General features: G+C 36.0%; 3 protein-coding genes and 3 non-coding genes across 8 annotated transcripts in view; 3 read left to right on the top strand and 3 right to left on the bottom strand.

Moving 5' to 3' along the window:
• Positions 1-443: 443 nt before the first annotated feature.
• Positions 444-4,630, bottom strand: LOC111478080 (probable protein phosphatase 2C 9). 3 transcript variants are annotated; one of them, XM_023122182.1, is made up of 6 exons: positions 4,492-4,630; positions 3,951-4,095; positions 2,570-2,809; positions 2,160-2,436; positions 1,066-1,220; positions 444-981 (listed from the first exon to the last, which is right to left on the bottom strand). In XM_023122182.1, the coding sequence occupies exons 2-6, from the start codon at positions 3,987-3,989 to the stop codon at positions 841-843; spliced, it is 852 nt and encodes a 283-aa protein (XP_022977950.1). In that variant the 5' UTR covers positions 3,990-4,095; positions 4,492-4,630; the 3' UTR covers positions 444-840. The 3 variants fall into 3 exon arrangements, with proteins under 3 accessions (XP_022977950.1, XP_022977940.1, XP_022977958.1); XM_023122172.1 differs by lacking the exon at positions 4,492-4,630 and adding an exon at positions 4,235-4,485; XM_023122190.1 differs by lacking the exons at positions 444-981; positions 1,066-1,220; positions 4,492-4,630 and adding exons at positions 1,916-2,069; positions 4,235-4,485 and having other exon boundaries at positions 2,124-2,436.
• A 2,699-nt stretch (positions 4,631-7,329) lies between these two features.
• LOC111493985 (ubiquinol oxidase, mitochondrial-like) lies at positions 7,330-9,138 on the top strand. The gene is made up of 4 exons (XM_023143955.1): positions 7,330-7,916; positions 8,069-8,197; positions 8,271-8,759; positions 8,828-9,138. Exons 1-4 carry the CDS (start codon positions 7,527-7,529, stop codon positions 8,885-8,887), a joined length of 1,068 nt encoding a protein of 355 aa, XP_022999723.1. The 5' UTR covers positions 7,330-7,526; the 3' UTR covers positions 8,888-9,138.
• Positions 9,139-9,481: 343 nt separating this feature from the next.
• Positions 9,482-9,559, top strand: TRNAL-CAA. The gene has a single exon. It is a non-coding gene; the product is annotated as a tRNA-Leu (tRNA).
• A 211-nt stretch (positions 9,560-9,770) lies between these two features.
• Positions 9,771-9,854, bottom strand: TRNAL-CAA. The gene has a single exon. It is a non-coding gene; the product is annotated as a tRNA-Leu (tRNA).
• Positions 9,855-9,937: 83 nt separating this feature from the next.
• Positions 9,938-10,021, bottom strand: TRNAL-CAA. Its single transcript has one exon. It is a non-coding gene; the product is annotated as a tRNA-Leu (tRNA).
• A 620-nt stretch (positions 10,022-10,641) lies between these two features.
• The window catches only part of LOC111493978 (potassium transporter 7-like), a 9,230-nt gene continuing 8,605 nt past the window's right edge, over positions 10,642-11,266 (top strand). The window contains exon 1 of the mRNA XM_023143941.1: positions 10,642-11,188. Within this exon, the coding sequence (XP_022999709.1) occupies positions 10,910-11,188 (279 nt within the window). The 5' untranslated portion in view covers positions 10,642-10,909. The remainder of the gene's footprint in view (positions 11,189-11,266) is intronic.

Raw genomic sequence — 11,266 nt, 5'->3', positions numbered from 1 at the left:
AATAAAAATTAATTTGGTTCAAAAAATATATATATATATATATTTTTTTTTTACTGAGTGGCTCAAAATTATCGAGTCTTTTTAAGTCGTAAAGCCGATCAGCTTGGACACAAATTGACTATTCTCATGAAACGAAGATGACAACAACAACCTCCTGAGTGTCTCAGCTTTTTGGGAGAGATTTTCATACCCTTATAAAAAATGGTTTATTTCCCTCACTAACCCACGTGGGATCTCACACATTTTCTGGTCTTTAACAAATCATAAAGACGACTAAATAGTGTGTCCAAGTCAGCTTGGCACCCATCGACTATTCTCATGAAACGACGATGACAACTACCACCTAATGGGATAGGCGATATTATTAGGCTGAAAAGGTAGATTCTTTCCGCTACCTTACAATACCGATATTGCCCTTTAAACAGGACTTGAGAATTGGGATATGTCAACCAAAAAGCTTATCAATCTATTACAATAGTTGCATACATGTCAAGCAGGTGTTCCATGGAGACCCAAAGGCCAAGCCTAGAGTTCCAAACTGTTTCATAAGTTCACAAAAAGTTACAGAAAAATGAAGAAGGTATACATGGATCTACAGATCATCAAAAAGAAATCATGTGAAAAGACCAAACTATCCCCAATTCAGAGCAAGAACATCATATTATACAACAGAGATGCATTCTTTTTTTCCTTGTTGAGGGGGAGAATAAGGAGATATTGAAATTTATGCAGGTTTTTCTTTACTGTGGATGGCTTAAAGATTGTAGAGTTGAATGCCATGGATTATAGAACACCCCCAACACACAAGTAATGATAATAAACTTTAGCTCGACACGAGTTTTACCCTTTGAAACGAACGACGATGATCGAGATGTCGTCTTTGCTTTCCCGTTTCAGTGCTTCTGCTGCTAGTTGCTTTGCTGCCCTCTGGGGATCTTTGGTTCTTCTCGCTATGTCCACGGCTTCTTGATTCGACATGACCTGAATTTCGAATAAACATTTGAGAAGAAACTAGAGATTCAAGATGGATATTTGTTGTAGTTGATGGGAAACAATCATAATCACCTTCCATAGACCATCGCTTGCTAAGATTAGAAGCTCGGTGTCAGAGTTGATATCGGCGTTCTTTATGTCGGGATCAGATCGCAAGTGTGTTTTGAGGTTTTTGTCGCCAAACGCTCGAGAAACTGCAAGTTGCCCGTTCACTCTAGCAACATCTCCTAGTATGACAAGTAATAAAAAGAATCAAAATATTGGTAAGTTAGATGACTAAAATAGCAAGCTTAGACTACATAACATCAATCACTGTTCTCCCTTGAGACTCAAAAGATGTAGAGAGTAGATGTGACACCTACCCTTCCCTTCATGTATGTATGATGCAGGCCACCGTTAGCAGATATTGTCTTCTTTGGGCTTTTCCTTTCGGGCTTCCCCTCAAGGTTTTAAAATACGTCTATTAGGGAGAGGTTTTCACACCTTTATAAGAAATGCTTTGTTCCCCTCTCTGACCAATGAGATCTCACAATCTACCCTCTTTGGAGGTCAGCGTCCTCACTGACACATCGTCCAGTGTCTGGCTCTAATACCATTGGTAACTAACTCAACCTCACCACTAGCAAATATTGTCCTTTTTGGGCTTTCCCCTCAAGGTTTTAAAACGCGTCTACAAGGGAGAGGTTTCCACACCCTTATAAGGAATGTTTTGTTTCACTCTCCAACCGATGTGGAATCTTACAATCCACCCCCCTTAGGGGCCCAACGTCCTCGCTAGCACACTGCTTAGTGTATGGCTCTAATACCGTTTGTAACAGCCTAAGCCCACCGCTAGCAGATATTGTCCTCTTTGAGCTTTTCGTTTCGGGCTTCCCCTCAAGGTTTATTAAACGTGTCTATTAAGGAGAGGTTTCCACACCCTTATAAAGAATGTTTTGTTCCCCCCTCCAACCGTTTCGGACTTCACTTTGCATTATTCTTGGAACCATGTTAAAAGAAAGAGATCAAGAAAACAGAGGACTTGTCTTCACTGATTCATAGTTTTCTAGATCCTATCTTTAACAAGTAGCAGAATTTTAAATTCCAACCCAAAACAGTAATGTTTTCACCATCTGATAAGTGATAAACACTGGCATTCATGAGAATACATCAATGCATTACCAGACCTGGCATGTTAGAGACAAAGCCACCTCTGTCCTCGATACTTCCACGCTCAGCGTTCGGTTCGTGATCGACAGACATTTGTACTTCCTGCCCTCTTTTTGAAAGGACTGCTCGTGAATCTCCGACATTAGCCACCCATAATTTTTGACCGTTTATTAAAATTGCAGTGACAGCAGTGGATCCACCTCTTCCCAAGTCAGGACTGTGTGAGAGTATTGCTTGGTCTGTCGTCTCATACGCCTTAAAGATAGAGCTACGCGGATTTGACCAGAATTCCTCCTGAAGAAATCACAAGAGTTTGTGTCGAGATGTCAGTAAATATCTTTCTAATTAGCATTCGTGACGATTAACACATTGTTATTCCCAAACGAGCTTTCCCAATAATGATAACCGAGAGTAGTGACGAGCTTACATCCTTGAGAATATTGGGAAATAGATGCTTCTGTAGATAGGCTGGTACGCTATCTCCTAGGTGCCCATCATATATAGCAAAGAGGCCAAGCTCCTGGCCATGCACTGTGATAAATTTAGCAACATGATAATCTTCCATGGGATGATTTGCCTTGCCTTTTACCAAACTAAAACCATATTTCGCAGGGCATTGATTGCCCCGGCCCTTTCCGGAGCTACATGACGAACGTCCTCCTACAAACTAAACGCAAAGGGGAGGAATCCCAATTCCATATAAATCTTTCATGCTCATAAATAGTAATATCAAAATGAAACAAGGAATTGAATGTTTTAAGTAAACGTGCATGATCGAAATATCAAGATGCTAGTGAAAACTCCCCATCAAAAGCAACATAAGATCTTCGGGTTTTCTTCCTCATAAAGAAAATTTCAGAGACATTGTGCAACAGGTCAAACCCACCGCTAGTAAAGATTGTCCTCTTTGAGCTTTCCCTTTCGGGCTTCCCCTCAAGGTTTTTAAAACGCATCTACTATGGAGAGGGTGTAGCCCTACTCCGATCAATGTCTCGCACTGTCCAGTGACTAGCTCTAATACCATTTGTAAAACCCAAAGCCCACCGCTAACAAATATTGTCCGCTTTGGACTTTCTCTTTCGGGCTTCCCTTCAAGGTTTTTATAAAAAACGTCTGCTAGGGAAAGGTTTTCACACCCTTATAAAGAATGTTTCGTTCCCATCTCTAACCGATGTGGGATCCCACAATCCCCCTTACCCCCCTTCGGGGTCTAGGATTCTCGCTGACACTCGTTCCTCTCTCCAATCGATATGGAATCTCACAATTCACCCCCTTCGAGACCCAACACCCTCGCTGGTACTCGTTCCTCTCTCCAATCGATGTGGGATCTCACACCGTAACTTTCAAACTGTATATATCCTCATTGAGGTATATACGAACAACGAGAAACTAGGAATGGAGAAAGTTTCGGACCCTTTCCAGTCTACTCATCAAATTGCAAAACCTCAACAGAACAAACAGGCATCAAGTAACACCAACTTTAAACTTCAAGGAACAAAGAGGAGTTCGTTTACCATGATGCATAAAATCAAAACCTGAACCAGTTCATAATCCAAAACCAAAAACTCAGTTTCCATGTTCAAACAAACCTAAATAGGAGGAGCTATCTACAAAGTTAACAACATATCTGTAAATAATTAACCCAGAATAAGTCCATTTTAGACCTCAACTTGATAGTCTTGTGCTCAAAGATAGAACACAGAACCGATCATAAACTCAGAAACAACCATCTCACAGAGTTCTACAGAAATCAACACATATTACTATGAATTTAACATAAAACCAGACAAAGGTAAAGATATTACTACCTGAGAATACACAGAATTGAAGCAGCATAAGTTATCCATACAATTTATTCTTCCCACTTCACCTTCTTTCCCCTTTCAACAATCATCCACCTAAATTTCTAAGGAAACCCCACAAGAAGAGGGAAGAATCACAGAATCCCACAAACTGCAAATCCAAAAAAACAGTTCCGATCAACAAAACGCTAAAGACCCACGATCAAAATCATCCCATAAACACCAAAAAAACCAGGGAATCACAAGAACAAACATAGAACACCAAAAGGGTAGCCCGGAATTCGCCTTACCGATGAACAAGTCGTCGAAAATTGGAAGTAAACTAGAAAATAGAACAACCCCAGAGCCCGAATTATTGATTAATTCGTCCTGGAAAGAGACGTCTCAGATACAATCAGTGTATTGCGAAGAAAAAGACCAAAAATAAGTATGGATTGAAGAAGGAATCGATGAAGTTTTATGAAACCGTTCTAGTTCTGTTGGGGTAAGTCCACGCGGTGGGAAAAGAAATAAATCGCAATAAGGTAGAGGAAATGGAGAGTATTACCAAGAGGGGGCAGAGCTTTCCCTTATTGACTTTGATTTTTAGTGCTCCTCCCATCTTTTTTTCCCTTCTTTTTTCCACCCAATTGTTAATTGTTTACTGACACTGTGCCCTCATTCTGCTTTACTTTTCTATCTTTTCCTTCACCTTCATCATTGTTTTCCTTTTTGTTTATTACAGTTCGTTGCTTAGTAAATAACTTCTCAAGGGATGATTCCCCCTTTCTTTTTCTTCCTTTTGTGTGTTATTTCAAAGCAATCTTAAAAATTTATAAGCAAACCAACAATAGTTTCAACTCATACTTGAGCGAAAATCTAATGGAGCAATGTCGCGCTTATCGTTCCTAAACTTTATTTCTTGGAGAATAAACAATTACAATATCTAAAGAATAAGTATCGGGTAACTATGTACTAGCCACCACTCTATAATACAAAAGAGACGAGTCTTATATCAAATAATAAAAGGAACTAGATGAGCCGAGAGAGAATAGTTTCAAATTATGGTTCTTACTTACCGTTTAATATTCTATTAACTATTAGATATAATAGGGTCCAATAGTTACTTCGAAGTTATAGTGAAAAGTCAAATTAGGGTAAAATTGGAATTTCACATAGAAGAAAATTTGTTTGGGTTCTCACGTGCATTCTGATGGGGGTGGGAGCCACAACTTTGTGAAAGTCAATTTGTTCGATTTTTTTTTTCATCAAAATTTAATTTCTTTTCTAGTCAATGAGAAATTTACTTTTTTATTTTTATTTTATTTTATTAATTTACAAATATTTTTAATTTTTTATAAACTTTCTATTTATTTTTATGGGGTGTGAATTGAGTTATCAAATTTAAATATTTTTAAAATTTTAAATCTAAATAACTCTTTTTAAATAATTATTTCTTGAGTTTGAGTTGGGTTGGGAGGGAGTTTTTTATTTACAAACTATTTTTAAATAATTAAAATTATTTTAAGTGTTTTTGGAAAATAGATATTAAAAAAGAAATACTTATGAAATTAAATAAAAATATGTAATTTATATTTAAAAATTTATTTGAACTCAATTTAATTTAAATTGATCTATTTATGATTTTAAAATGTAGTCGAGTATTAATGGTATAATAATGATATTAGTTACAAGTATTGTTATAAATATTTAATATGATTTAATTTTTAAACCAAACTAATTAGAAGCAAAGAAAATTCAAATAAGATTTCGTCATCAATTGAAAAGACATTAAATAATTTGACAACTACCCAGATATTTCCATTAATAAAATTGACATCATTTTTTTCATTTTTGTAATTAAAAAAAAAGTTGGAATTTAATTATAATTTAAATTAATTTCAGTTTTAAAGTCTCAAGATTTATTAAAATTTATATTATAAAACATATATCATATTATTAATTAAATAAAATCGTATTTAATCCCACAAATATCAACTCAAGTAAATTCTAGTTTTGTTTTTAATATTTAATATTACTTGTTCTAGAGGCCCAGCCCATATATTGTGGATGGGCTCGTTTGCAAAGGCCCATAAAAATTATTGTTATTTTAAAGGTCATTACTTTATTTATTATTATTATTTAAAATATATAAAAAAAGAAAAAAAGCCATATTCTTACCTATTTTTTAGGTTAATTTGTATTTTTTCTATTAAAAAGGAAAAGAAAGAATTCAATTTGAATTCGTTTTGGTCCAGAGATTCGCCAGTTTCAGGTTGCCAACCAGCTGTCTTACACGTGTCTATCATCTAGAACGCCAAGGGTAATCTTAAATTACATATTTTTTAAGTATAATATTAAATCTGAAATAGACAAATTTAATAATCGATAAATTAGGTAAAAGCGTTTATTTATTTTTAATTATTTATTATTATTTTTAAATAGTTTTCTCGACAATTTTTCTATTTTAAATTATGGGAATGGAAAGAATTGAGTAATAATTACAGGGGCAAAATAGTCTTTTGACAAAGACCGGTCAAAAGAGACAAATAATTCACGACAGATCCCAAACTGCCCGAAATGAAATGATTCCGCCCGACCCGAATCTCCAGTTGTATATCTCGATGGGTCCCACAAACACTATGAATAATAAATTTTAATTTCATTAAATTATATTTGAAATTTAGATAAATATCTACATGTTTTTTTTAAAATTAATATGTGAATTTGCATAAATTGAATATTATGTCTAAATTTCAACACTAATCGAATTCAATGTCGAATTTAATAAAATTTAAATTTTATGGTGCATAAGAGGTATTTTATAATTTTTTTAAATCAATTTAAAATTTTTGTACTGGTTAAGGATGATGACCCAACAACTCGAATAGAGTTGATCATTGAACCCAACTAAACTTTATGCAAGTTGGGTTGTCTTTTTCAATTTTCAAAAAATTATATTTATCCACGCTACTTTAGTACCAAAATTTTCATAAAATTAAAATATTAAATTATAAAGTTAAATATTATTATTTTTTTTAAATTTAAGTCTAGGTTTTTTTTGGTCGGTTGACCTAAACAATAAAATGTCACCCAATAAAAAATAATATAAATATATTTCACTGTTGTATTCAATAATTATTAGGGTTAAACAAATTTTTACATCTATATTTAAGGGTAAAATTTTGATTTTCCTAAATAGTAAAATAATAAAAAAAGATACAACGGTCAACGACATAATATGGCGGCTGACCGTTGACTGAAAGTGAAGAAACACATTTGACTCATAAAAGACCCAATTATTCCTCTAAACAGCCGCCAATCCAGAGATTATTATTAAAATTAAACAAAATTCAATTGGGTGGCTCTTGTTATAATCCTCTGGTTCTTGGACTTCCTCGAAATCTCGACGGCTTACAGGAAGCGTCGAAGATTATTTGGGTCGAATATAATCAATCGTCGCATTGGAACCGCGAAGCACGGGATTATAGCTGCTGTTGGTTGGTTCCTCTAAGACCATTACTTATAACGGACTGGTCATGAGTCCATGGCCAATCGGAGAATTAAGGGGAAGGATTTTGGTCCATTCGTTGTTCAATAGCGATGAATCGGATTGTGATGTGGAGTTTTGTGAGAGGTCTGACTAATAATAGCCGGAGATTTGGTTCGGTTGCCGGTCTTGGCGGCGGCGGCGGCGGCGGTGGTAGTCTGAGGGTTACTTTGACGGCGATGGCGTCTCCGGGAACGAGGTATCAATCGGTGGCGAATGAGGGGTTTCACTGGCGGAGGATGATGAGCTCGTCGATGGCGGTGGCGGAAGAACAGGGGATGAAGAACGTTGAGAATCAGGGGAAAGAGAAGGAAAAGGAAAAGGAGAAGGAGAAGGAGAAGGAGAAGGAGAAGGAGAATGCTCTGGTTTCTAGCTATTGGGGGATTTACAGGCCGAGGATTACCAGGGAAGATGGATCTGAATGGCCATGGAATTGTTTTATGGTATGAATTCGTTCTTCTTGGTAGGTGTATTCTTGCCCGCCAACTGTTTGATAAAATGTCTGCTCGCCTTTTGGCTTAAATTTTGTGTCATTTTCTCGGGTATCTTGATTGGATTCTTTATGAAGTTTCTGAAACTGTTGCTATGAACGCAGCCGTGGGATACTTACAGTGCGAATTTGTCCATAGATCTTGGAAAGCACCATGAGCCGAAATGTTTTCTTGATAAATTTGCTTATCGTGTTGTGAAGCTTCTTCGTATCCCAACAGATCTGTTCTTCCAAGTGGGTTATCTAATATGTTTGTTCTTCATTCATCCTGGCCCCTTGAATTCACATGATCTTCTATGTTGTGCAGAGGCGCTACGGTTGTCGAGCAGTGATGCTCGAGACGGTGGCAGCCGTCCCGGGGATGGTCGCCGGGATGCTGCTGCACTTGAAATCTCTCAGGAAGTTTCAGCACAGTGGGGGGTGGATCAAGGCCTTGCTTGAAGAAGCAGAGAATGAAAGGATGCATCTAATGACGATGATTGAGCTTGTGCAGCCCAAGTGGTATGAGCGGCTGCTTGTGATCACAGTGCAGGGAGTGTTTTTCAATGCGTTCTTTGTGCTCTACTTGACGTCCCCCAAATTGGCTCATAGAATTGTTGGGTATTTGGAGGAGGAAGCCATCCATTCTTACACTGAGTACTTGAAGGATATCAACGAGGGGAAGATCGAGAACGTGCCCGCTCCTGCCATCGCCATCGACTACTGGCGGTTGCCTAAGGATGCAAGGCTGAAGGATGTCATCACGGTGATTCGGGCCGATGAGGGGCACCACCGCGACGTCAACCATTTCGCTTCTGTGAGTAACTTTGCTTCTTTTCTGTATGGTTCATTCAATTGAGTAACTTTGGTTCTTTTTGTGGGCAGGACATCCATTTTCAAGGAAAGGAACTGAGAGAATCAGCAGCCCCTCTTGGGTATCACTGAAGTGGAAATGGCTATATTTTGGTCACAGTTCATAGGTAATGTGTCGTAATTTGTAAATATATCAATTCTCACTCGAATTTACGGAATGTACGTGCAATAAAGACCTTGATTGGTTTATTAGGTATATGGTCTATATGATTGTATGTAGTTTGAATGGTTCTTTTTCTTGAAAATAAAAAGTTATAGATATGTAAATGTTGTTCGATTTCACTTTTTTGACCTTATTGATATTAGACAAGTTGTTCGGGTCATCAACTTGGAGTTTTTTAACCCACATACCTCACAACTTAGGAGCAAATAACTCCACTCGATCTTCACCCGTTTTCATTGTTGATGAAGTTCACACGCTCTCTTTTTTTTCCTCACATTCTTTCGTATGAGCTTCATTTTCTTTGTTTTTCTGTTTCATTTCACCTTCTCGCAAGGCTCATTTCATAACTGAGCATTAAAAAATTTAATTATTTTGCCTTTATCTAGAAATTCAACAGCTTTCTCAGAAAGTATGACTGATTTATAATTAAAGGCTTACTATAATAAAAAATCTAATAATTTAAAAATCGAGATTAAATAATAAATAGACAATTAAACAAAAATGTCAGGATGGCCGAGTGGTCTAAGGCGCCAGACTCAAGTTCTGGTCAGAGGGCGTGGGTTCAAATCCCACTTCTGACAATTCAATTTTTAATTAAAATATTGGGCTCGGCCCATGTAGTTTAGTATCCGGACCCACATTTGAGAGAGCCGTTGGGCCATTTTTTGGGTTCAAAAGCCGAACCGAATAAAAATAAAAAGAAATTAAAAAGTGTGTTGAACCCAAATAAAAATAAAAAGAAATTAAAAAGTGTGTTGAACCCAAATAAAAATAAAAAGAAATTAAAAAGTGTGTCAGAAGTGGGATTTGAACCCACGCCCTCTCACGAGGACCAGAACTTGAGTCTGGCGCCTTAGACCACTCGGCCATCCTAACTTGCTTGTTATTTTTAATTTCTCTTAAATGATTTTTTAATTATTTAGCCCGGCCCAATAAAATAAAGAAAAAATAAAATGAATTGTCAGAAGTGGGATTTGAACCCACGCCCTCTCACGAGGACCAGAACTTGAGTCTGGCGCCTTAGACCACTCGGCCATCCTGACTTGTTTGTTGACCGAGCAAGAAACTTTATATATAAAAGAAGAAAGTTAATAAATTAAAAAATAAAATAATAAAGCATGTGTTTTTCGTAACCAGCTTTTATCCCATCGTTCACGTTTATTAAAATTTATTCTTTCTAATAAAAATAAGAATTAAAAAAATATGTATAAATGTCTTAATTAATTAACTTTAAATTTATTTTATTATAATATATATATATATATAAATAAAAATAAAAATAAAGCATAATTCAATTTAATAATTATTTATCTTAATGTCTATTAATCATTAACCGTTATATTCTAAAAAATATCTAACTACTACGACTAAAACATATTTTATATATATATAAACCTTATCCATAAAATTAAAATTTTATTTTTATTGTATATAAGTAGAGAGGTTTATGGAGTAATGCACCAAAATTCCTAATTTATTTTTATGAAAAGTTTGTTGCATTAAATTTAATCCGTTTTTTTAATATGATGAATTGGATTTAAACCATCCATTATATAAAAAACCTAAATTTATATTATTATATTTTTTTCATTATATTATATATTATAAACTAAGCAAAATTTATATTATTATAAAAATAAAAGTTGTTTTTTGTTTTCTTTTTTTCTTTTGTTCTTCCTTTTCTCACTCAGATTCCATAGTCGCGCGAACTGTGTTCCTCATTTCCAACGTACTTCGTTTCACCTGAAAAAACAACCATTTCACGTTTCCTTTCATTCACTGCCTTCCAAGTTTAGCAATTTGAATCCAATCCCTTTGATCCAATCCCAACCCTTCAGCCCCACAATTCCCTCCATCCCTTATCCTTTCTTCCAGTTTCTTTTCACTCATCTTCCGATCTTTGAAGATTCAACAATTTCTCGTGCTCTCTTATGGCGGAGGGTGAATTGGAGAGGGGCGAGACCAATTGTGGCCTTGCTTCCATGGATTCCATCGAATCGCGATGGGTATTTCAGGATGAGGATCAATCGGAGATCGACGACGACGAGGATGAGGAAGACGACGACGAGGATGGAGAGCGGCATCGTCTGGATTTGGAATCTGAGGAAGAAGATAATGTTGAGCAGAAATTGATTCGCACTGGTCCGCGGATTGATTCATTCGATGTCGAAGCCCTTGAGGTCCCTGGTGCGCAGAGAAATGATTACGAGGTGCTATGAATTTTCTATTTGAGTTGATTTTTTTTTTTTTTTTTTTTTTTTTTTTTTTTTTTTTTTTTTTTTTTTTTT

The sequence above is a fragment of the Cucurbita maxima genome, unplaced genomic scaffold, assembly GCF_002738345.1.
Source record: "Cucurbita maxima cultivar Rimu unplaced genomic scaffold, Cmax_1.0 Cma_Scf00001, whole genome shotgun sequence".
NCBI classification, from domain to species: Eukaryota; Viridiplantae; Streptophyta; class Magnoliopsida; order Cucurbitales; family Cucurbitaceae; genus Cucurbita; species Cucurbita maxima.
This window is presented reverse-complemented; position numbering and strand designations above follow the sequence as displayed.

Excerpts from the sequence above, each read along its gene's own strand:
- LOC111478080 (XM_023122182.1), bottom strand. The coding sequence starts at position 3,989 with ATGGATAACTTATGCTGCTTCAATTCTGTGTATTCTCAG. Across the intron at positions 1,221-2,159 it reads CTTTGTCTCTAACATGCCAG|GAGATGTTGCTAGAGTGAAC; the intron begins GTCTGGTAATGC and ends TTGTCATACTAG. Across the intron at positions 982-1,065 it reads CAAGCGATGGTCTATGGAAG|GTCATGTCGAATCAAGAAGC; the intron begins GTGATTATGATT and ends TTCGAAATTCAG.
- LOC111493985 (XM_023143955.1), top strand. The coding sequence starts at position 7,527 with ATGAATCGGATTGTGATGTGGAGTTTTGTGAGAGGTCTGACTAATAAT. Across the intron at positions 8,198-8,270 it reads CAACAGATCTGTTCTTCCAA|AGGCGCTACGGTTGTCGAGC; the intron begins GTGGGTTATCTA and ends TATGTTGTGCAG. Across the intron at positions 8,760-8,827 it reads ACGTCAACCATTTCGCTTCT|GACATCCATTTTCAAGGAAA; the intron begins GTGAGTAACTTT and ends TTTTGTGGGCAG.